Source organism: Coenobita brevimanus, chromosome 15 (assembly GCF_032717465.1).
Source record: "Coenobita brevimanus isolate Jiangsu-jjx chromosome 15, ASM3271746v2, whole genome shotgun sequence".
NCBI lineage: Eukaryota > Metazoa > Arthropoda > Malacostraca > Decapoda > Coenobitidae > Coenobita > Coenobita brevimanus.
The window spans coordinates 12,947,308-12,974,443 of record NC_136968.1 but is presented as its reverse complement, the minus strand read 5'-3'; the positions used below and the strand labels follow the sequence as shown (position 1 = coordinate 12,974,443).

The 27,136-nt window shown below is 41.8% G+C and overlaps 1 protein-coding gene across 1 annotated transcript in view; it reads right to left on the bottom strand.

The window, feature by feature from the left end:
• Positions 1–6,936: 6,936 nt before the first annotated feature.
• The window catches only part of LOC145390672 (trypsin II-P29-like), a 73,922-nt gene continuing 53,722 nt past the window's right edge, over positions 6,937–27,136 (bottom strand). The window contains exons 3-6 of the mRNA XM_080265464.1: positions 21,036–21,147; positions 16,360–16,510; positions 12,212–12,348; positions 6,937–7,107 (exon numbers count right to left, since the gene is read on the bottom strand). Coding sequence (XP_080121590.1) covers positions 6,937–7,107; positions 12,212–12,348; positions 16,360–16,510; positions 21,036–21,147 — 571 coding nt within the window. The remainder of the gene's footprint in view (positions 7,108–12,211; positions 12,349–16,359; positions 16,511–21,035; positions 21,148–27,136) is intronic.

Here is a 27,136-nt window from a genome sequence, read left to right as displayed (position 1 = left end):
TCTCATCATTCTAAAGATCAAATTGTTGACATGATTAATGAAAGCTTGTTTAATGTAACTCCTCCAAATGAGCAAACGCAGATTGAAATAGCTAAGTTACAGCTAGCCCTGCAGGAGTCTCGTGCTAAGGAGGCGGAGTCTCGTGCTAAGGAGGCGGAGTCCCGTTCTAAGGAGGCTGAGGCACAAGTTGAAATTGCCAGGATTCAGGCAGACCATGAGTATCGCATGAAACAAGGTGGAACTGGATCATCTAGCTCTGATGATTTTGATGTGGCTAAAAATGTTAAACTTGTCCCTCCTTTTAATGAATCTGATTTAACAAAGTAATTTCAGTTGTTTGAGAGGGTAGCTACAGGTTTTAATTGGCCAAAAAAGTATTGGCCAGTACTCCTTCAAACTGTTCTCACCGGTAAAGCTCAAGTAACTTATGCATCTTTGCCTCAGGATCAATCTGATAATTATGATGTAGTTAAGAGCTTGATTCTTAAGGCCTATGAGCTTGTTCCTGAAGCCTATAGAGTAAAGTTTAGGACAACTTACAAGCAAGATAAGCAATCCCATGTTGAGTATGCAAAAATCAAAGAAGATCTGTTAGAGCAGTGGTTAAATTCTAAGAATGTGGATTCTGATTTTGGTAAATTTAAGCAGATGATTTTGCTGGAGGATTTCAAGAGGTGTGTTAGTAAAGATGTAAGCCTATATCTTGATGAGAGAAGAATAAATAATTTGTCTGATGCTGCAGTTTTAGCTGATGAATATGTTCTCACTCACAAGAGATATTCTAGAGAAAAAGGGATAGCTGAGAGTAAGTACGTTGCCTCTACTCAGAGTACAGGTAACAGGAAAGAGAATAAAGATGATGTTTCTCAGGAAGTAAATACCAGCTTCACCTCTAGATTTCAGAAAAGTAAATGTACTTATTGTAGTAAGCTTGGTCATACTACGGAGAAATGTTTCAGGAGACAGCGTGATGTGAACAAAAAGGAGTCTTTAAATATTCAGTCAATTGGTCTAGTGTCCACTCTTGAGAGTTCCCAGAATTCTTTAACTGAGTTAACTGAACCTGCTTTGAGGGGTAACTTAAATTCTCATGATGGAGCTCCTCTTTTGAGCAGTAACGTGGGTGACACTCTCAAGAGTTCATGTGCTAATTTCCTGTCTGATGGTTTTGTCAGTCCTCTGGACAGTAATGACAGGAAATCAGTTAAAATATATCGTGATACAGGTGCTTGCCAATCCCTTATGCTGACCAGTGTTCTAGGCTCTAATGTTAATTCCTCTGATGAAACTGTAATCTTACAAGGTGTAGGGAATAATTACTTCTCTGTCCCTCTGTGCAGAGTGAATTTAGAGTCTGGTTTTGTTAATGGTTCCGTTATGGTTGGGTTGGTTGAGACACTCCCAATGTCAGGTGTAACTTTCTTACTTGGAAATGATATTGGTGGAAGTCAAGTGTGTCCAGCTCCTCAGTTGTCTAGTGAGCCAGTGGCTGCGTCCCAGGATTGTGATGTCCCTGATGTGTTCCCTGCATGTGCTGTCACTAGGGCTAAGTCTAAAGTTACTGGTGATTTAGAGGATAATGATGATGATGATGTTATCCTAGCTGACACTTTTCTTGCTAATTTGGACCACTCACAAGATGAGGCAGTACCCCGTAGTGTTGATAATTTGTCTCGTCAAGAGTTGGTTGAGTTGCAGGTTGCTGACCCTGAGTTGAAAGGTCTAGCTAACTCTGCTTACAGTGAGGAAGAGTCAGCCGGTGCTTCTACTTGTTATTATGTAAAGTCAGGAGTACTTATGAGGAAGTGGAGACCCCCAACAGCATCAGCCGACTGTGAATGGGAGGTTGTACATCAAGTTGTCATCCCTCGTGTTTGTAGGCAGGATATTATTAGAGTGGCTCATGATTCCAGTTTGGCAGGACACCTTGGAGTGAGGAAGACTGTGGCACGCATTTTGAAACACTTCTACTGGCCAGGTATCTTCAGGGATGTTTCCTGGTATTTTAAGTCTTGCCACACCTGTCAAGTTGTGGGGAAGTGTAATCACATCGAAAAGGTTGCACCTCTAGTTCCCATTCCTCCTTTTGAGGCGCCATTCACCCGTGTGTTGGTGGATATTGTGGGCCCTCTTCCTAAGACTTCTTCAGGATTTTCTTATGTGTTGACCCTGATTGATATGGCTACTCGTTATCCTGAAGCCATTCCACTTAGAAATATCTCAGCAAAGAACGTGGTTAAGGAAATGCTAGGGTTCTTCACAAAGTTTGGTCTGCCCAAGGAGGTACAGTCAGACCGAGGAAGTAATTTCATGTCAAATGTTTTCAAGCAGTCTCTGAAAGAGTTGGGCATCACCCAGATCACGTCTTCAGCTTACCATCCCCAGACCCAAGGAGTGTTGGAGAGATATCATCAAACACTCAAATCGATGCTCAAGAAATACTGTTTGGAACATCAGAAAGACTGGGATAAAGGTCTTCCATTCGTTGTGTTTGCTGCAAGAGAATCTCCAAATGAATCACTGGGCTTCTCATCTTTTGAACTACTGTTTGGCCATGAAGTAAGAGGACCCCTTAAGTTACTCAAGGAATGCTGGCTGTCGGAGGAAGATGACGTCAACCTGCTGGAGTATGTGATGAAGTTCAAAGAACGGCTGTCCACTGCTTTACAGCTGGCGAGAGAGAATTTAGGAGCTGCTCAGGAGAAGATGAAGACTCGGTATGATAAGAAGTCCAGGTTACGCCACTTTCAGCCAGGAGATCAGGTTTTGATTCTGCTACCGGTTCATGGGCAACCTCTTCAAGCCAAGTTTAGTGGTCCTTATTTCGTGGAGAAGAAACTCAGTGATGTCAACTATGTCATCGCCACACCAGATCGTAGAAAGAACAAGCAATTATGTCACATCAACATGCTAAAGTTATATCACAGGCGGGACGAAAATAATCCAGTCTGCACTATAGCTGTTCCACCCGAGTCTGCAAGTGAAGCTCTCCCATGCAGTATGAGCCTGAGTGATAGTTTGGGGAAGAATCCTGATATCATGAATGATCTCCAGACTAAGCCTTCTCATCTACCTCCCAAGGAAAGGCAGGAGTTTTCGGCATTACTGCAGGAGTACCCGCAAGTGTTCCGTGCCACTCCAGGAAGAACCACAGTTTTGATGCATGATGTCGATGTTGGAGACGCAAAGCCAATTAAATTGCCTCCTTACCGTGTGAACCCAGTGAAAGTTCCTCTCATCCAGAAGGAGCTTGGCTACCTGTTGGACCACAAGATGATTGAGCCCTGTCAGAGCGAGTGGAGTTCTCCTGTCACTCTGGTCCCTAAGCCAGGTGGGTCACAGCGGCTTTGCATTGACTACAGACGTGTTAATCAGATAACCAAAACAGACACTTACCCTCTCCCTCGTGTGGAAGATTGCATAGACAAGATTGGAAAGGGTAGGTACATAAGTAAGTTTGATTTGTTAAAGGGATACTGGCAAGTACCTATGACTGAACGTGCTAGGGAGATCTCATGTTTTGTAGCATTAGGAAAGACTTTTGCATGTTCTGTAATGCCATATACAGATTGTTTTAGAGTAATAAGAAATTTCCTTTGTAAATTTCTTTTTTCTTTGTGGGGAGGTGTTACATAGCCTATGATTTCATCATCCTTTGTGTAATATATTAACGCACAGTATGCTGCATGTTTGATCACGAGCGTGTTCTGCCTCAGTCCCCCCCTTCTACCGTTATAGTAGAGTAAGTCGTCATCTCTGTTATTCAGAGCGGGATTTTCAGCTTTTTGTCCCCATGGCTTCATTTGCGCGTCCTTCTTACAAGTTGTATCAAGCTCTCCTGGCCCCTATATAATGAGCTCAGTCTCTGCATCATTGCCACTTAGATCTGCTCCTCATTTTGTTCACATCTCTGTCCTCCCCTGTACAGTTATTATTGTTGTGAGTGCTCAAGAAATCTCCAAACATCTAGCAGCTGTGTGTAATTTGAGTATAACTGTTGTTGCATTTTCTCCTTGTACTGTATAGCATAAGGAGTTAATTTGTAGGCCTGGTGAAGTTTTTGTAATTTATGTAAGGGTTCTTTACGTCAGTCATTATTAATATTATTTGGTATCTGTAATAATTTATCTTGCATTAACTGAGCATTGCCTGGTGTATTTTCATTTTATCAGGGCTGACTTAGATAAATTTACTCTTGCTAATTTCGTGTTAATAGAGACTATTGCAGTTAACCATATATTTAACCTGTCTTTTGCCATTACATTATCCTTATGAGTCCTGAATGTTTTGTTGTTAGTTTGAGCATTAAACTTTAACTTGTAATTTTACCTAACTCTTTTGTTTTGAACCTGGAACTTTACGGGACAGTAGTGATTTTTAGTATTCTCACTTAAAGTGTACATTATCTTTCGCTGTTCCGTAACACAAGGTACAGAAGAAACTAACGAAATTTTATGAGAAGACGTTTATTGGGATACCACTTAACATAAGGCTCTTTAAACACAGTCAAAATGCCAACAAAGAGAAGTGTTAGGTATATAAAGTAATTTCACGAAAGTTATTCAATTCATGACTGAAGGACATTTTCAGAACTCTAGATTGTGATGGCAAGAATATTAACATAACGGTGAACAACGACACTGTTCTTTTTTTACTGAATGAGGGTAAGTGTGGAACACATATGGTTGAGCTAAACAGAATCTGAAAATAGACTGGAAGATGAATACGAAATAAAAGAAAGCCGTGTTGAACATGTGCGTAGCCTTCCAATTAAAAAGTAAATAAATAACTATTTTGTTTTAAAGTATATATACAGGATAGACAACACCAAATCGTAACAACTAAATCATGCAAACAAACAAAAATGGGATAGGGGTTCATGGTAAAAAAAAAAAAGTAACCTCATAAAGAACTGGAATTTGTCTCTATATCAAAAACAGGAGCATCCAATCAGTGTCTTCTCCCCATTCTTCTAATCTGCGGATCAGAAACTTGCGGAAAGTATACTTAGGAGTACTCGGAGAGGACTGGAAATCGTTATGCCAGGTATTACATGTAAATATATAAAATCACATAATAGGAAACAGGCAATACAACAAGCGGTGCCAAGGCACAGTAAACCCTTCCCCGGCAGTCATTTTAGTGCTGACGTATAAACACAACAGGATATCTAGTCAAAGATGTCACATAGCAGATATGGAGTAAATCAGGTGAAAATTGACGATTTTATGCCCATTTGAAATTTTAGGCCCGACCCACCTGACACTGACCCCCCTACCGCTAACTGGGGAGTGACCCCTCCCCTGATGAAGGATTTGAAAAATGCACCTGTAGGTTTTGGTTTCATCTCGATATGACGAATTTGAAAGAAGTTATGGCGAAAAAAACATTTTTTCACATTTTTGGGGGCCTACAGCCTGGGCTTTGGGCCAGTTTGGCCTAAAATTCAATCAGGTGATCAGAAGGTCATAGCCCATCATCCCTGTATTTTTAGTCAAAATCGCACCACTAATTTTCGCTCCCTTCGGGGCGGGGACGGGTAAATATGGGATATAATCAAAGTTAAAGAGCAGAATTGAATGTGGGTAGATTACGTCTTACATGAAAGAGACAGGAGATGGACAACCAGGATGTCACAGTGCACCCAGCTACGGACAGTGACGTAAATGCTGGCACAGAACACAGTGGAGAGATGAAATTTATAGATCTGATCAAACTGGGTGCAGCAAGTGAACTGGCAATAATCCATGTGCAAAAGGACTTTTTTTGGACTCATGGAAATATTGTAGAGATCCTAGACATTTTATACATTTTATTGTTATTGACGAGCCGTATATTTTTTTCCCTTATTATAATAAAAAAAATAATGTTACCCTTTCCTAAATGAACTTGGACATGCTGCACGAATGACACTCCTATTTTGTACTGTAAAGGCAGATGAAAAGATTGTGCTAAGAATGCTGCCCCTCTCGTTTTCATCGTCAGTATGTTTTCCATTGTTTATGAATACTTTATTTAATTACTTTCGTATTACACAATCTCCATCAGGTTTTATCCAACTGAAAAGCTTAATGAAGGCTACCCTTAACCTTCAGTTCGAATAGTCTCTCTTAAGTAGGTAAATAAATATGTAAAAAATAAAAATAGTCTAGATATAGTCATTCCATTATTCCATTTTCCTCATTCTTTTTCTCACTTTAAGATGGGATGAGGAAGAATAAGTAGAAGAAAGAAAAGGAACAGAAAAGAGGGAAGGAAAAAAGGGAAAGAGAAAGTACAAAGTAGGGGAAAATGTCCACTATCTCCAGACCTCGATGTAACCTTAACCTCTTCAGTCCAATTACTTGATTTCTTATTTAATTTTTGCTACCAGACGATTTTATTCAGCTCAGGAGAGACTTTTCCAACTCGAAGGGTAGATATTGCCTTCATCTTCACTATATACAAGAGATCCTTCCTAGTTATATAAAAAAAAAAAAAAAAAAAAAAAAAGCTTGGTGTTGGACAGACTGAAATGAAAAATCTAAACACTGTTATAATGAAAAACAGATCATGAATTTGAGGAGGTTAATAAAATTCTAGATAAAGCAATTAAAAAATAAATGATAAATGACATCCTTGTGTTGAGAGGAGCCACCAGGACTCATTAACCAACGAGTATATTAACTTCTCAAGATTTCTTTTTTTTACTGACGAGGCTAATAAAGCTCTGAATAAAATAGGTAGAGATAAAATACATAAATAAAAGAAAGACGTCCTCGAGTTGAAAGGAGCCACCAGACCTCATGGAAAAGATCTGAATAAAGGAAGTACAATTAACAGAAATAAATAATAAAGTTCTAAGTAAAGCAAGTAAAAATAAATAAATATAAAAAAAACGTCATCGGGTTGAAAGGAGCCATTGGGACTCATCTACCGTACACTTAATTAACTTTCTCAACAGGTGTTCACATCGATGGTGTTCCAAATCCAGTCCAGGTAGGCAGAGACCTTAGTGTAGACCCCGGGGTGTTCAGGGTCGGCGCATCCCACCCCGAAGCTGACGATGCCTATCTGTGCCCATCGACCGTCGCAAAGTTGAGCTACCAAGGGCCCGCCGCTGTCACCCTGTTGGTTGGGTTGAATTGGGTTTAGTTAGAGGTGGCTTGGTTAGGTTTGGTCAAGTTAGGGTAGCTATATATATATATATATATATATATATATATATATATATATATATATATATATATATATATATATATGCAAGAAAGAAGGAACCAAAGGCCAGGAGCCCGCAAACCGTTCCTTCCAAGAAAAAACAAAAACAGTACAAAAGAAAACCAAATTAAAGACTCGATCATTTCGAGATGCCTGGACACACTGTGTTTGAAGACTGGAGATCATTGGAAGTAGGAAATACAGACAGAGGGAGACAGTTCCATAGTTGACCTGTTGCATAAATGAAGGACTGGGAGTAACGGTTAACTCTTGCATTAGAGAGTTGGACATAAAAGGGATGAGAGTTTGTTGCTAGACGGGTGCTACGTACCCGTTGTAATGGTGGAGGGATGCAAACAGAGAGTTCAGAGGAGCAGTGACCATGGAAGTAACAATAGAGAAGATATAAAGATGCAACAGTGCTGCGAAGTGACAGAGATTGAAGGGAGCCAGTAAGAGAAGGAGAGTTGATAAGACGAAAAGCTGATGCAGGATTAAGCTGAGTATTATTAAACATTAATGGGTGCACCTGTGGAAAATTGTGTCGGGTTGATAGGTGTAAAAACTGAGTTTTTGATGCATTAAAAACAACAAGATTATTTTTACCCCAATCAGAGATACGAGCCAAATCAGACATTAGGTGTGCCATAGCCTCATCCCTTGTTTGTTGATGAAACTGCTGAGATGGACGTTGTGGGAACTGAATCGAAAGGTGAAGGGTGGAATTATCATCATATGAATGAACAGGGTTAGATGTACAGCTTAGAAGATCACTGATGAATAAAAGGAAGAGAGTTGGTGACAGGACAGAACCCTGAGGAACACCACTGTTAATAGATCTAGGAGAAGAATGATGGCCGTCTACAACAGCTGCTATAGAACGACCAGAAATGAAGCTAGAGATGAAGGCACAGATTGAAGGATAGAAACCGTAAGAGGGTGGTTTGGAAATTAAAGATTTATGCCAGACTCAATTGAAAACCTTTGAGATGTCAAGTGCAACGGCAAAGCTTTCGCCAAAGTCCCGAAAGGAGGATGACCAGGAGTCTGAAAGTTAGGTGAGAAGATCGCCAGTGGAGCGTCCTTGACGGAACCCATACTGACGATCAGAAAGAAGGCTGTGATAGGAAAGATGCCTTAAAATTATTCTGTTAAGAATTGACTCAAAAACTTTTGAGACATAGGATGTTAAAGCAATTGGACGATAGTTAGAGGGCTGGGAATGGTCACCCTTCTTTGGGACTGGCTGAATGAGAGCAAACTTCCAGCAAGAAGGAAAGGTACAAGTTGAAAGACAAAGGCGAAAGAGGTTACCTAAGCAGGGTGTAAGCACTGAAGCACAGTTCTTGAGGACAACAGGAGGGACTCCATCAGGCCCATGTGTTTTGTTAGTATTGAGGCCAGTGATGGCCCTTTTCTGTCCAGCTCTCTAATGCAAGAGATAACTGTTACTCCCAGTCTTTCATTTATGCAACAGGTCAGCTCTGGAACTGTCTCCCTCTGTCTGTATTTCATGCTGCCTATGATCTCCAGTCTTTCAAACGCAGTGTGTCCAGGCATCTCAAAATGAACGGATCTTGAATTTGGCTCTGTATTGTATTTTGTTTTTCTCTTGGAGGGAACTGTTACTGCGGGCTCATGGCCTTTGGTTCCTTCTTCCTCGCATAAAAAAAAAAAAAATCAGCTGAAGAAATTTTAATGTCAGCCATGAGGAAGTCTGAGGGGGGAAGTGATGGAGTAACAGCACCGGAATCGTCTAAGGTGGAATTGGAGGAGAGAGTCTGAGCGAAGAGATCTGCTTTATCAGTAGAAGAGAGGGCTACAGAGCCATCAGAATAGAAAAGAGGAGGGAAGGATGATGAGGTAAAGTTGTTAGAAGGGTTTTTGGCAAGGTGCCAGAAGGAGCGGGAAGAATTCGAGTTGGAGAGTTGAGAGCATTTTGTACGGATGAAATTATTTTTAGTAGAGCGAAGAACAGCCTTAGCACGATTCCGGGATGAAACATAAACAAGATGTGATTCAGGGATGGGTTGGCTTCGGTACCTTTTGTAGGCCCTCTCCTTGTTGCGGACAGCATTAAAACAAGCGTGATTAAACCAAGGCTTTCTTGCATTTGTCAAAGGATATGAGAGGGGAATGTATGCTTCCACGCCCGAGAGAATAACCTCCGTAATGTGCAAGGCACACTCAGATGGCTCCTGACCATGGAAGCAATCATCATTCCATGGAAAATCAAAGAAGTACTGCCTAAGGGCCTCCCAATCTGCAGCTCCAAAGTGCCACAGACGACGTTTCTTTGGAGGGTCCACAGGCCGTACCGGAGCGATAGGACAGGTTATGGTAATAAGGTTGTGATCGGAGGAGCCCAAAGGAGAGGAAAGATTTACAGTGTAAGCAGAAGGATTCGTTGTAAAGAAGAGGTCAAGTATGTTGGAGCTCTCTCCAAGGCAGTCAGGAATACGAGTAAGGTGCGGTACAAGCTGCTCTAGGTCATTAAGGATAGAAAAGACGTAGGCTTGTTCACCAGGTGGATCAGTGAAAGGATAGGAGAGCCAAAGGTGGTGGGGAACATTGAAATCTCCATGAATGGATATTTCAGAGACAGGAGAAATGGATAGAATGTGTTCCATCGTAGAAGTATGATAGTCGAATAATTTTTCATAGTCAGTAGAATTAGGATATAAGTAAACAGCGCAGATATATTTAGTCAGAGAATGACAAGATAGCCGAAGCCAGAGAGTAGAGAATTCAGAAGAATCAAGTTCAGGAACACGAGAGCAAGATACATCGTTGTGTACATATACATGACAACCACTTTTGGCTTTGAAATGAGTATAGAAAAAGTAGGAGGAAACAGAAAAGGGTATTTGCTGTCAGTTGCCTCAGACAGCTGAGTCTCTGTCAAGAAGAGAAGGTGAGGTTTAGAGGAGGAGAGGTGGTACTCGACAGAGAGAAAGTTAGAGGAGAGACCGCAAATGTTTCAGAAATGAAGAAGAAGTGAGTCAGACAGTGGTTCCAGGCATCTCTCTGAGTCGTCACCGGGAGAGGGGCGGATGGTGGGGGAATATATGGTCCCCCTCCCCCTGGGGACTCCGAGGCATAATGGATTGACGCCATTTTTCTTTTTTAAATTTTGAAAAGGTAGTGTAGTGTGTGCTGTGCATGTAGTTTGGTGTTGACAGTTAGAGAAACTTGTACTGGAGAGCATGCTGGCCTACTCTCTGTGTTACTGAAGCAATGAAAAAGTTCAGCAAAGGGGGATGGTCAGGAACTAGTCCTGAGGGCTGATGAAACGGGAGCTCCAGCTCTCCCTGTCATCAGCTTTCCTATCACCTTGGGGGTACTGCCCTGTTCGACTGGTGCTACAGGCGAGGTCAGGATAGGTGAGGTTAGATGTGATTAGAGTTGATTGTCCGGACATGCTAGATATGGTTAGAGTAGGTCAAGTTAGGTTTTGTTAGGTAGGAGTATATTATGTAGGTGAGGTTAGGTTATGCTGCGTCAGAGTAGGTCAGTTAGGTAAGGTTAAATTAGATCAGGTTTGGTTATGTCAGGTTAGGTCTGACTAGACTAGGTAAGATGAGGTTACAATTACATACTCCTGCTGTCGGTTATACATCCCTGGAAACAATTACAGTACAGTATATACCCCTGCAACCGATTATACATCCTTGCAACCAGATATGCATCCATGCAACAAATTATATACCCTTCATTCAATTATACACCCCTGCAACCAATTATACATCCTTGCAACCAATTACGCACCCCTGCAACCAATTATATACCTTTCTTTCAATTATACACCCCTGCAACCAGTTATACATTATATATACTGAATGGGGTAAAAGTAATCTTGTTCTTAATGCATCAAAAACTCATTTCTTACATCTTCTAACTCGTCAAAATCTTTAGCAGGAGTTTCCTCTAATTTTTGATAATATGCAGCTCAGTCTTTCATCATCTCGGAACATACTCAGGGTTTCATTCTCTCGGGATTTATCTTGGAGAGATCATTTTACCTCTCTTGTAAAATCTGCTTTCAAGAGATTAGGTGTGCTATGTCGATTCCGTGCCTTATTTACCTCTGCACAGTTGTTGACTTTATACACGGGTTTTATTCGCCCCTGTGTGGAGTACAGCTCTCATGTGTGGGGAGGCTTGCCGCATACAGCTCTTCTCAACGAGGTGGAGTCAAAGGCATTACGTCCCATTAACTCTCATCCTCTTACTGGCTCCATTCAACCCTTGTCTCTTCGCCGCACTGTTGCATCTTTATCGGTGGCTACTGTTCCTCTGAATTGCCTGCTTGCATCCCTCCACCACTACTCGGGAGCGTTGCGCCCGTGTAGCAGCAAACTATTATCTCTTTTCTGTCCAAATCTCTAATGGAAGAGTTAGTCCTGAATCCCAGTCCTTCAGCTTTGGAACTGTCTTCCTCTGTCTGTATTTCCTACCGCCTATGATCTCCAGTCTTTCAAACGCAGTATGTCCAGGCACCTCGAAATGAACTGAACTTGAATTTGGCTCTCTGTTATCTTGGTTTTGTTTTTTCCTAGAGGGAACAATCTTGTTGGCTTCTAGCCTTTGGTGCCTTCTTCCTTGCATAAAAACAATTATATACCCCTGCAGTCAATTATACACCCTTGCAAGTAACTACACACTTCGCAAAATATCAGATTTCGTGATTTATAACGTCCGAAAATGGGCATTGAATCTTTAGCCCATTCCCTGAGGCCCATGACAGTCACACTGTTTTCACCTGACAAAGATCCCTTACCCCTTTCAACTCAGGTGATGACCACGTGAAGTCTGATTAAAGGATAGATTTGACCAGCAACCAAGGACGCTCATTCCTACCTCAAAACTATGGCTCACTCCACACAACAAGACACAAAGTAATCAAGTTGCAAGCATGACCCAGTTCCCTCACATGAAATTAAAGTGTCAATAATTCTTCTACGTACCAAACATCTTTACCTGTTAACTCTATTGATCTGCTAATTATGCTTACCTGACAGGCGTCCTTGTGGTGGGTAAGGGTGCAGATGACCTTATCAGTGTCGCTGGGCAGGTCTTCCAGTTTAGAGCATTCCTCGGTTGTGATCACATCCAGGGCCACCTCCTGCAGCACCTGCGGTATTTGGGTGCCTGTGAAAGGAGGAAGATAACTGTAATTGTAACAGTGATGAAACAGGTAATAAGAAGAAGAAGAAGAAGAAGAAGAAGAAAAAGAAGAAGAAGAAGAAGAATGATAATAATCATAATCATCATCATCATCATCATCATCATCATCATCATCATAATAATAATAATAATAATAATAATAATAATAATTATGATAAGAACAACAACAACAACAATAATAATAATAATAATAATAATAATAATAATAATAATAATCTATCTATCTATCTATATACCTAGGCTGCTTCCCCCAAGGAAAGGGAGGCAGCCGAGACAGGACGACACACTCCCCATTTACTCATCCATTCAAACACATTCATTCGCATCTTAGCCCCAAGGGGAGAACGGACAGACCCTCACCGCACCACACCGCACAAGGGTCAACTGCACAATGCAATCAGTGACATCCGCAACAGGGCCCGACAGCAGAGCTGGTTTACCCCTGCCACATCACAACAGACCCATCCCCATACCCGCACCTGACCTGACTAGCTGATCAGACCAAATGCGGGAGAATATCCCCTCAGGGCTGCGTCATCACTTATTCATTCACAATTTCTCTCCATTTATTTCTGTCATGCACAGCCACTCTTCCTTGCTCAACAGACATCCCTCTCGCATCCAGTGCTCTCTTCACACTGTCCATCCATCCTATTCGTGGTCTTCCTCTCAGCCTTACACCTCTCACATCAGATCTAGTTATATTTTTCACCAATCGCTCATTATCCATTCTCTCCATATGCCCAAACCATCGCAACACCCTCTGCTCAACTCTACCAGCCATCTCCCGAACAACTCCAGTTCTCCTTCGCACTTCATCATTTCGCACTCGATCCATATGCGTCACTCCACACATACTCCTCAGACACCTCAACTCCATTACATTCAAACTTTTCCTCTCTGCTATACCCATATTCCATGTTTCAGCCCCATATAACGCAGTCGGTACAACAACACCCTCATACAACCTTCTCTTTACATCCATTCTAAGCGAACGATATCTAAACACTTTTTTCATTCCTCCCAGCACCTTTCCTACTTCATTTATTCTAAACTTCACTTCTGCATCTATTCTTCCATCCACAGCAACATGTGACCCTAGATATTTAAAACACTCTACCTCCACAAGCAACTCGCCATTCAAAGCTATATTCATCCCCTTACCATCTACCAACCTCGTACACTTCATCACTTTTCTCTTATTCTCATTTACTTTCAATTTCCTCCTTTCACACACCCTTCCAAACTCCACTACCAACTGTCTCAATCTCTCCTCTGAATTAGCCACCAGTGAAGTATCATCTGCAAACAGCAGCTGCTTCAGATTCCACTCTCCACCATCAACATTCACCAGACTCAGACCTTCACCTAAAACTCTTGCATTCACCTCCCTTACAACACCATCCATGTAAATATTAAACAACCAAGGCGACATCACACATCCCTGTTGCAGCCCCACTCTCATAGGAAACCAGTCACTCACAGCATTTCCCACTCTTACACACGCTCTACTATTTACATAAAAACTTTTCACCCCTTTTAGTAATCTACCATCAAGTCCATATAATCTTAAAACAGTCCACAAAGCCTCCCTATCAATTCTATCATACGCTTTCTCTAAATCCATGAATGCCCAAAACACATCCTTGCCTTCGCTAAATACTTTTCACACACTTGTCTCACAGCAAACACCTGATCCATGCATCCCCTCCCTCTCCTAAAGCCACACTGCTCTTCACCAATCACTCCCTCTGTACCCTCTCTAACTCTCATAATTAACACTCTGCCATAAACCTTACCTACAACACTGAACAGACTTATACCCCTAAAGCTAGTGCATTCATACTTATTACCCTTGCCTTTATACAACCGGACCACACAAGCACTTGCCCAGTCAATTGGCACCATACCTTTCACAAAGCACACATTCAACAATCTTACTAACCAGTCAACAATGGTCACTCCACCACCTTTCAGGCATTCCACAGCACACCCATCCATACCTGCAGCTTTCCCTGTTTTCATCTCCTTTACTGCCTTCTCCACTTCCTCCTTCGTGATCAAAGAATCATTCAACTCTCCCAACACATTTATTCCTTGCACCCTTCCATCTGCCACAATCTCAGCCACCCTTTCCTCCTCTACATTTAACAATCTTTCAAAATACTCTGCCCATCTCTTCCTTACTGCATCCATCTCAATTAACATCCTTCCATCCTCTGCTTTAACTCGTTCTTCCTTCCCAGACTCTCCCTTTCGCACCCTTTTCACCTCCTTCCAAAACATTTTCTTATTCTGTTGAAAATTCTCTGTAAGCCGCCTACCCCACCTCTCATCTGCTGCCACTTTAGCATCACGCACAGCCCTTCTCGCCCTATTCCTCTTTTCCTTATACCTTTCATATGACATCTCATCCTTCCTCTGCAGCCACACTTCATATGCACGTCTCTTCTCAGCCACAACCATACTTACTTCCTCGCACCACCATTCACTTCCTTTTCTTACACCACCACCCACACGTCTCACACCACACACCTCTTCTGCATGCCCCACCACAGCACTCTTAAACAACTGCCATTCCTCCTCCACACTGCCATTTTCCTGATCTTTAACTGTGTTCCACTCATCTTTCAATTTCTCCTGATACTCTATCTTTTTCTCTCTTTTATCCAACTCACTCACTTTCAAAACCTCCCTGCGACACCAAACCTTCCTAGCTTTCACCCATCTCTTACCTACTCTTAACTTTCCCTCCACCAGGTAGTGGTCAGACATACCTCCACCCTCCCCTCTCAGAACTCTCACATCCAACAATCTTCCTATTACATTCCTAGACACAACCACATAGTCCATCAAAGCTCTGTCAACAACCCTTCCACCCTCCTGTCTCACCCATGTATACTTATAAATATCTTTCTTCTCAAACAGAGTATTTCCAATCACCATCTCTCGCTCAACGCACATCGCTATCATTCGTTCCCCATTTTCATTTCTTCCAGGCACACCATGCATACCAACTACACCTTCAACTGCTACATTTCCCACTCTAGCATTCAGATCTCCCATCATTACCACATTCACATTCGCTCCAAAACTCTGCAGACACTCATCAACATCATTCCAGAAAGACTCCCTCTCTTCTTCATCCCTTTCACTACCAGGCCCATATGCACTCACAAACACCCACAACTCACGTTCAAATTTCGCTTTCACCCACATCAGTCTCGATGACACCTCCTTCCATTCAGTCACACACTGCTGTACTTCCGGACTCACTAACAAGGCCACACCTTCTCTTGCCCTTCCTCTATCAACACCTGACAATCTTCCATTCACACTTCCAAACATAGACTCACCCTTCCCTTTCATCTTCGTTTCACTCAAAGCTAACACATCCAACTTTCTTCTCACAAACATTCTTCCAATCTCCTCCCTTTTAGCCTCAATCGTACTACATCCACGCACATTCATAGACCCAATCTTCAGGGTACGGGGATAACTCCATCCCCCATCCCTTTCTCTGGCCTGTCTCTTTTTAGAAACTAAAAAACAGAGGAGGGAGTCCCTAGTCCCCTCACCCCGCCCCTTTTAGTCGCCTTTTACGACACGCAGGGAATACGGTGGCAGTATTCTTCCTAACACAACCTGGCCGCAGAGTAGTAGTACCACCCCATAGTGCGGCCAGATTGTGTCCCCCCCGCCAATAATAATTAATAATTTGTTTGTGGCCACCCCGTACGGGATTGAGGCGTCTGGCAATAGAATAGAATATAATAATAATAATAATAATAATAATAATAAAAATAAACTAAGTCGACCAAATATTATCCCGACCATTGACCTTTTGACCTTACTGACCTAATCAGTTCATCATCTCTTCATACCGTATCACTGACAAAAGTTTTGTAGAAATCATTCGATGGGTTCAAAAGATATTGCACTGTTGTGGACGGACGCACGGACCCAATCACGCACCCATGTACGCACGGAAGGACAGACCAATCACTTCTTCCAGCATATGTGGGCAGAGGCATGAAAACGCAGAGAACACGGGCCCCGGAATGTCGACGTAAAATGTCGCTTGGTATGCTTCCACCAGGCCTAGCACACGGACTTGCTGTACAACCTCCGTGACAGGGTTCATTGTGGGTTGAAAAGAGACTAAAGATAAACTAAGTCGACCCCATATGACCTTGATCTTTGACTCCTTGACCTTGCTGACCTAATCAGTTCATCATCCCTTCATACTGTAACAATGACAAAAGTTTGGTCGAAATCCGTCAAGGGGTTCAGGAGATATCTCGTCCACAAGGATAAACTAAGTAGACCCCATATGACCTTGACCTTTGACCCCTTGACCAAGCCAACATAATCACTCCATCGTCTCAAAAATTTGGTTGAAATCCGCCAATGGGTTCAAGAGATATCGCTTCCACTATTACTGACGCACGGACCCACGCACGCACCCACGCACACATGGACGGACAGACCAATCACTTAATGCCTCCTCCACCATAGGTGGGGGGAGGCGTGGTAGTAGTAGTGGTAGTAGTAGTACAGGGTGTCCCATAAGTCCGGCATCATAAGGATTAATGCACTTCTTTCCAGATCCATGAATATGGGGTCATTATGAATAGATTCTGTAAAATTTCCTATGATGCTGGACTTGTGGGACACCCTGTAATAATAATAATAATAATAATAATAATAATAATAATAATAATAATAATAATAAGGATGCTCAAATTTATGCCTATCAACTGCATGAATGTCATTAAGGCAGGCAATCAAGTTATTCTAAGTCCCAACCTTCTAGAACAGGAGCCGCAACCGTTGATGTTATAGTTAGGTCCCTGATTTCCACTGTTGGATGAACAAAACATTATAAGCATTGTCATTAAGTCCAAATTCCATATTATGTTCTGCCAAGAGTATGCATATAACATAATTACCCCACAGGAATAATATAATACTGGCGACAAGATATTATCAAAACGCTAATGCTAATGACAAAATAATACAATACGCTCATTGTTTTTACCAACTTTTTTGTCTTTAGTTCCTCTTTACTTTCTTTTTTCTTTGTATTGTCTGAAACATGCAAACAACCTAATCTAAGTATCCTAGCAAACGCAAGCCAGGCACAAAAATAGCTTTTCTACTTTATATCCTAAGCAGAACAATAGCCAAGCCCAATTTAATATTCCTAGTGGCAGGGCGAGGGAGTCAAAGACCTTCTCTCGTATTTTAATCCAGGTAACGCCGACAGGTTTTATTCATATGGCAATGTTATAGAAACCTGAGTGTTATTACCGGTACCGATAGCCCCCTCATGATCGGAATAATTCTAGTATTCTATTCAAGCTAGCGCTAGTAGATTTTATTCAGCAAACAGTGCGTTATAGGAGGGAAGAGATATGTTTAATGACTGGATTCTTCTGTCACTGAAAAGCAGACAGTTTAAAAAAAAAGAAAAAAAAAGACCACCAACACAATGAATTTCAGCTTAAACATGTAGGTTTTGTCATCTCGCCACGATTGGTATTGTATTTGGTATATATTTTGGAACACCGTTTTTCGTTTCCATGTGTGTCAGTTAATAGGGTAATTGTCATGTCTTGTTTCTTGTGTCTTGCTGTAAGAGGCTTTAATTACCTGAATGCGTTCTTTGCCATATGTACTTCCAAGTAAAAAAGAAAGAAAAAACTTCGCCATTAGTCCTCTACTAGTATTATAACATCCTCCCCCTTCTCTTCTGATCGTGCCCTTTCTTTTCACACCCTTCCATTACGTACTTTATATCGCTGTCATGTATAAATTCCAAGTGGCAGCATCCATCTCCACTCTCGCCAAGGAACTGTGACCGAACTTTTGATCAAGACAGTACCTCTTGCATTATTCTGTATCTGTTTCAGTATCGGTCCATGTGAAGTCAACTACAGGCATGATTTTTCTTGGAGAAGAGTCGTGATGAAAAGTTATCCTTCCTCATATCAACTGTCCTATTATAATTCTTGCACGCCTCCTCCGACCTTCAGATTCACTCACGCAGTGTGTACCGTTTCTCCAGTCTACCTACTGTATATCCATTCACTCCATACTCATTCCCACACATTTATTTTCCATAGCATACATTTACTATTAAATTCTGCGCTTCCTCCCTTGAAATTCACTCACATATACCATATTCACCATCGCTTCAAAGTCCTCCAGATTCATTCTCACACACTAATGTGCCATATAACATTCATTATTAATTTTTTTTTACGCTTCATCCCACCTTCAATCTCAATTATTGCGTACCCTTTTCACAACTGTATCTACTTCTATTTGCTCCACAGTCATTTTCACACACTCATTTACCATGTCACACGTTTTATTAAATTCTTCCACGCCTCCTCCTACCTTCAAATACTCTCCGTCTTTCTGCATCGTCTGCTGCATACTCGTTCTCATCAACCCATTTACCAGATCACACTTTTAGCTACTTCTAGTTCTCGTCCCTCCTTCAAATTCACTTATTTACCTTGTACACTCTTCATCACTCTATATATATCCGTTTGTTCCATATTCATGCTCACGTACTCATTTGCCACACCACACTTACTATTAAACTAAACTAAGAGCTCTTCAAAGTCATGCATAAACTCTTTTCGCCACCCTATCTACTTACAGTCTCCTCACACACTTTCTCTGTAGTCAGGCACCTTAATCCCGGACGGGGTGACCACAAACGAATAGCCTACGTATCACCCTGCCCCTCCTCATCAAGCTGGCCTCCCTCCAACTCACACCCCCTACTCACAAACAATACCTCTGCACCCCACACTCTCATAAAAACATGGCCAGACGCCTTAATCTCGGCAGGAATAGACACAGATTACTTGCTTCCATGTCACGCTGTCCTCCGACATAAGGCTCCAGCTCAAACTCCTTTATTCCTAAATCTCTCCACCCCACGCTCGCATAAATCATAGCCATAAACCTTAATCCCGCAAGGGTGGCCACAAACAAATCGCTTCCATGTCAGACTGTTTCCCCTTCATCAAGCCGTCCCTTCTCCAGCTCACACCCTCCTCACTCCCATACCTCTCCATCTACACTCTCATAAAAGTTTCTCTATAGCCTTAATTCCTTTAGGGATGACCACAGACGAATCGCCTGTATTATGTGATCCAACCCTCTCGCCAACCCAAGCACCCCTCACTCCTATATTTCACCATCCCACACTTGCCAGTTTCTCTATAGCAGGACGCGATCACAAAAGAATCGTCTTCGTCACCCTGTCTCATCATACTTACTCTCATATTTCATAGCTCCCCATCCCGTGACGACCGCCTTCCCTCCGTACGGTATGTCCTCTTCTCGGCCAAGGCAAATGGGCTGCAGGTTGTCATTACCGAAGAAAATTAAGTCGTTCACGAGCAGGATGAGGCCGATGTCGTTGCCCTGAGAGGTAGATACACGGGTAGATAGACTGGTAGATGGACTGAGTGATGGGAGTATAGATTGCATGTGAATAGGTAGATAAACACAGGAATAGCTTAAAAGCAATCAGAGAGCGCATACCTCCATCAACGCCAGTATTATTTTTTAATTATAAACCAACCTCTGACCAGCGTCGTTGACAGAGGTAATTAATTTTGCGTTCTTAGGTTGCCCTAGTTACATAATTTCAGAGAAAGGCATACCTCTGTTGACTCCAGTAAAATTTATTATATGCACCTGCATCCGAATCCGGATTCACCTCAAAATTTAATGAAATCTTCCTAGACCCAGTGCCTACCTATTCACCAGATTTCATTGAAATCCGATATAACCTTTTTGAAATATCTTCATCGCAACAGACAGACAGACAGACAACACAGACAAACAAACAGACAAGGGTGACTGCATAATCTCCTCCAACATCGTTGGTGGAGGTAATAACAGAGGTTTGAAAATCATAGAAAGTAATTGATAGGTGAAGATAGATAAAAATTTAGATTATAGGAATGGGCTGCAAGCTGAGTTTGACGGAGGAGGTGAGATTTACCCTGAGATGAATGAGACATATGTCGTCATTATGAGTGATAAATAAATTTTTAGGTAGATGGGTAGACAGACTGACGGATAGATAAATATATTCAAACACACACACACAGACACACACAGACACAGACACACACAGACACAGACACAGACACACACAGACACAGACACACACACACACACACACACACACACACACGCACACGACTGAAAGTTTAAAAAAGTACACTGAGTCGGCTTAGTACACCTAACCTCTGTGAATCTGTAATTGCTAGAGAAATAATATCATCTTGTCAGGATAGATCACAGGATTAAGAGTCACCAAGATAGTGAGAAATGTTTTAGGGCTGAGTTGTGTGTCTGATAGTTCTCCATTTTTGTGTGTTTTTTTCTCCTCTCTTTCTGTATTTTACTCTTCAACGGGAATTAGAGTTTAGATGATGGTGACGATGATGGTGATTGTGATGGTGGCAGCCTAGTTGATTGTCCTCATATTTTTTTATCTTGCTTTTTTGTTTGGAGTTTACTTCGTACCAACTTCTGATTTGGAAATAAGGGCTGAAAGGGCTGTGATGATGATGATGATGATGATGATGATGATGATGATGATGATAACCCACCTTCATCACGTCAACATAGTCCGGGTGTGGGAAATATAGAGCCACGGGTACACTGTGGGCCTGGTCGGTGTAGATAGAGCCAACATACACCTCTATACCATTTGCCATAACTCTGTCGGGGGGAGGGAAGACCGGAAGAAACACTGAATTATTAGTGTTATCACCTTTCTTCTTCTTCTTCTTCTTATTATTATTATTATTATTATTATTACTATTGTCTTTATTATTAGTATTAGTATTAGTGTTAATATTACCACCAGCCCTATCTATCTTCCTGTCTACATCTGTCTACCTCCATGACTACTTTTCTGCCTGCCGACCTACCTACCTATCTACCTACCTTCCTGCCTACTTTTCTGCTTCCTTACCCACTTCCCTATCTACCCACCTGTCTACTTATCTACCACCGTACAGATCTTCATACCTACCTACCTCCCTGCCTGCTTCCCCATGTCTACATACCCACCTTACCTACCTGCCTACCCACTTCCTCGAACCTCGCTACCCACCTCCCTATTCACCCACTTGCCCACCTATCTACCTCCCAGCCGACCTCCTTACCTACCTCTTGGCCTACCTTCCTACCTACTTCCCGACCTACTTTCCTGTCTACCTATCTCTGTCCACCACCATATCTGCCTACCATGCCTATCTACGTACCTCTCCCCTTAACTGCCTACCTACCTACCTACCTACCTACCTGTCTGCCCCCTCGACCTTATGAGTTAGTGACAGGTGCGTATTTACATTTATTTTTTAATTTGTCAGTTTCTAGTGGGTTGAATCAAAACTGTAATAAAGGCATAAACTACTGTATTTTGAACGTCCTTCCCAGTGATGCAATGTTATGCATGTATTCTTGTAAATAAGGAAGTTGGTCATTGTGATCTTGGGGTATCTGTGAGCGTACTTGTGGTAGGACTCCATATTATAATTGCAAATCATAATAGATAGATAGATAAATAGATAGATAGACAGCCCTCTGCGAGCCTGGGAAAAGGAAATGAGGTTTGCAAGTTACATTGAGGAAAGCTGACGACAGCGGCCAGTAAGGAGATGATGCAGTTAGCTGTCAGCAGTAATCTCGTGAACAAAGACCTAGTAACCATACACACACATATACACACATACTCACACACAGGCTCCTTAAACTTTCCATCCACGAGGAACACACGTGACACACCCCTGCTACACCAGAATTTAGGAAAGAGAGCTCAGACGGAGGTTAGCCACAGAACAGGCAAGAGAGAAGGAGACAGGCCTTAGAGGAGACAGGTCACAGTGAGAAGGGCTTGGCAATTTGAGAGAGAGAGAGAGAGACAGAGAGAGAGAGACAGAGATATAGCTAGCGGGACGGAACTCTATACTTACGTTCCGTGTGAGAGACTTGTTAATATTTCCAAGACAAATAAAAATAGTCCCATACTATTCTTTACCTCTCCTGTCACTACATGACAAATGGGAAGCTACTCCAAGATATAAAAACCGCTCGTCCATAAATCTAAAATATATATATAACTCAACCACAAAGGAACCTACACAGTCTTTTATGACACAAAGTCATTTATGACATACTGACCATTCCGACGAGGGCACACTGTCATGTGAATTCATTTGATATCTGAACTGTTAAAAGCGGTCCATAATTGCAGCCGCTAGATAGGACGGACAGACGGATGGACGGACAGACGGATGGACGGACAGACGGACGGGAAACTGTCTTTCCGGTTTTAAGTGGGTCAGTGTCCTCAGACTTCGTTTCGGGAATTATTATTATTATTATTATTATTATTATTATTATTATTATTATTTTATTATTATTATTATTATTATTATTATTATTATTATTATGCAGTGTAGTTGATTTGCCCTTACCTAACGGAAGGGTCCCATCTCACAACTGCAGTACAGTACAAAGTCGTGGTTGTTTTCACCTGACTGAGCTGGACCGCTGCCACAACTTGAATACTGGGCTGTTGTTGAATGAAACTCGACAAGCCGCAGTTTTGAGGTCGGAATGAGTCTCCTTGGTTACTATAATCGGTTTGCTTCCACCTGGCGGAACTTGATCCATTCCGCACCTTGGAGTACTAGTCGTGATTGTATGAAATTCCATGAGCCGTAGTTATGAGGTAGATATGAGTCTCCTTGGTTACTATGATCAGTTTGCTGGCAGACCTGGGCCACTGCTACAGCTTGAATGCTGACTCGTAGCTGCATGAAATTCGGTGAACCTTAGATATGAGTTTCCCACTGTTATGAGTCTCTTTAGTTACTGTTTAAATCAACCCCTCCAATCTGACTACACTTAGTCATCCACGAAGCTGAAGGGGGTTAGAGATCTCGTTCAGGGCAACAGTATTAAAAACCTTTCATTCCCACCTCCCACACACACACACAACAAGGGAAGTACAGTGTGTATTAAGACCGAGAGAGAGAAAATTAGTTTTTCGATATAACAAAACCTTATATTACAACAGTTGGGATGGGAAATCGGAAGAATATCAATAAACACTCTTTGACTCAATATTAAAGGAACCCACTCGCACCTCCATCGACCTAGCTAACACCTTGATTGAAGAAGACGAGAGACCATCCATCCACCCATCCTTCATCCAATCCTACTTTGCCCCATGAGGTACGTAGGAGGCAGGGGCAAGGCAAGTTGGTCCTGACATTTAAGATGAGAGTGACCAGCCTCACTCATCCCTGAGTGGCATTACGTGAGCAATAACCCCAACCATCCCTTGGATATAAACCTTCAGGGGCTCAATCCGATTGGAGTGCTGGAATTATCCAGTAACCCACCAGGTGCCAAAATTTGGTTATATGGTTACCACCCAGAGTTGTAAATGGTTTCCTGGTGTACAGGAAACCATTCTGCTTCTCACTCAGTGTTGAGTCACCCACAGGCAGAAGGAAGAGGAAAGAATGAAAGACAAGAAGACAAAAGAGTGTAAAGTCCCCCTTAGGCAGAAGGACGTTAAAAGAATGAAAGACAAGAAGACAAAAGAGTGTAAAGTCCCCCTTAGGCAGAAGGACGTTAAAAGAATGAAGTAAAGAAAGACAGAAGAGGAAGGAAGGAATGGAGGGAGGAGAGGAAAGGGCAGATACCCGAGAGCACCACTACGTGGAGTGAGTGGATGGTGAGCGCCCCTACCTACCACAACGATAGACTGAGAGGAAAAAAAAAAAAGAAGTTTCATCACTTTGTTACAAAACAAGAGAGTAAGAAAACCGATAACGCTCATATTTGCTGTATGACTTCATATTCTAGAAAGAAAAGGTTTGGCCAGAAGCCTACATAATGAAAGTTGACTGTGACTGGTTGTGAAAAAGAAAGAAAGAAAGAGAAAAGTACAAGAAAGAGACTTTTCTGAACATTTTCAGTGCACTCATTTACACAGAGAGTAGGCCAGCATGCTCTCATAATACCTCTACCTTCAACTGTCTACACCACACTACATGCGCATAATATATCACACCTTCTTTTCACATCTTTAGTAATGGCCGCTGCAATTTTACAATCAAATGAGGTGGTACCTCGGATTGCCACCACCGGCAGGGTAGGGCTGGAGGCACAGGGTCCTCCCGGTCGCTATCAAGCGACTGTGCCGGCAGCGACTGTTGCTATTTCCGATAATGCTCATCGGCGAAGAGGTGACGGTACGGCCTTATTCTTTACCAACATCCGCGGCCTTACCACAAATTTAAACTCAGTTCATTTTTTCCTTCAGTCCATATCCCCTTTGGCCCTTTTCCTCACAGAACCACAAATCTCACCCTCTACCGATATATCTCCATTTTGTTTTCCCGGTTACCATCTCCTTACAAACTTTCGAAACAAGGGCGGCACTTGTTGTTATATCAAATCCCAATATGCAGTTGATACTATTTTAAACTTCACTTCATTCAGTTTTGATTACTCATTATATAAATTAAATTGCCAAAACATTGCCAAATATATCTGTGTAGTTTATCGTTCCCCCAATGCTTCTTCGGAACCCAGTGTATTTGATTCCATATCCACTCAGTTGAGTAACCTTGACCTTGCCCTTGACAATGAAATTACCATTTTGGGTGATTTTAACATACACAATGTTGAATGGTTATTGCATTCTGCCCGGACTGACGACGCTGGTCTAGAGTGCGAGCTGTTTGTGGAATCATTTAATCTCACCCAGTTGGTAAAGCAACCAACCAGAATACCTGATAATCCTGACCATGATGCCCATCTCTTGGATTTATTCTTGACAAATAATCCAGATCAATACAGGATAGAGGTACTGTCACCACTTGGATCCTCTGACCACAATCTCATCAAAGCCTCATTAGTTAACCCTCCTACACCTCCCCATTCCGAACCTGTCAGGGTGACCCGATGGCACTTTGACAGGGCAGACTGGGATGGATTTAGAAATTATCTTGCTGATGTTCCATGGCGGTCTTTCTTCTCTAGTGATCCCAATTCTACCCAGTCCCACATTTGCGACTTAATACTAGCTGGTATGGATTTATTCATACCAAGTCAACAATTCACTAAAAGATCAAACTCTCCAAAATGGTTTGATGGCAATTGTGCCAGAGCAACAGCCCAAAAAGTCATTAGCATATAACTCTTACTTAAAATCAAAAACATCTGAATCACTCTCCCAATTTAAAATTGCTAGAAATCATGGAAAAGCTGTATTAAATCTATCTAAATCAAACTTTCTTCAAAAGCAAGCATCAAAACTACTTAACAACCCTAATGACAATAGAATATTCTGGTCAACTCTTAATTCTTTCAATAATAACTTTAACAAGTCATCTTCCATTCCCCCACTAAAATCTTCAGATGGCAATATTACAAATGACCCACGTGGGAAAGCAGATATCTTTGCTAGTACCTTTGCAAGAAACTCTACCATAGATGATACCAGCCAGAATGTCTCAGTACTGGAACTTGATTCTCCCGAAATTGCCCCACTTAAAATACAGACAAGATTCGTAAAATCCATCCTAGACAATTTACCTACCAACAAAGCTCCAGGCCCAGATGGAATTCCGCCAATTGTTTTGAAAAAGTGTTCCCCTGAACTTGCCTCTGTCCTAGCTAAATTATTCAGACTATGCATACGTACTTCTTTATTCCCAAATTCATGGAAAGAAGCCAATATCCACCCAGTTCCGAAGAAAGGAAGTTCGTCTGACCCCTCCAATTACAGACCAATAGCTGTCACATCTTCTCTTGGTGAGGTATTTGAAACTTTAATTAATAAGCATATTGTTAAACATCTTGAATCCAACAACTTAATTAGTGATAGACAATACGGTTTTCGCCACGAAAGATCCACCATTGACATATTCAATCTCTTAACTCATACGATCCATCAGTCAATTGATCTTTTTGGAGAAACTCATGCAGTAGCTCTTGATATCTCTAAAGCATTCGACAGAGTATGGCACCGTTCCCCGCTGTCCAAACTGCCTTGCTATGGACTAACGTCTTTTGTTCCTTTGATTTCTTCTTATCTTAGTGACAGGAAAATAAGAGTAAAAGTAGATGATGTATATTCAAATTTCCACTCAATTAACGCCGGCGTGCCGCAGGGATCAGTTCTGGCGCCAACCCTATTTCTGGTTCACATTAATGATCTCTTATCTGTCACTCACAATCCCATTCACTCATATGCAGATGACTCAACACTACATAGTTCATTCACACTCAGACATCCAATTACAAAGTCTAATATCTCTACCTCTCAACTCAGTACAGCCATCTCCATTAATCAAGATCTATCTACAATCAGTGAATGGGGACAAAACAACCTTGTCTCTTTTAATGCTAGTAAAACTAAATATATACAGTTTACTAATAGACAGATATTGCCAGATTCGTACATTACCTTCAGTGCTACTAATATTCCCATTTCCAAAAGTATTGAAATTCTTGGTGTCTCACTTAACAGTGCCCTCAGCTGGACCTCTCATGTCAGATCACTTGCTAAAACCGCCTCAAAGAAACTTGGATTATTGTACAGAGTCCGTAACTTCTTCGCCGATGAGCAGTTGGCTATAATTTATAAGAGTCATGTGCGCTCTCAGCTTGAATATTGCTC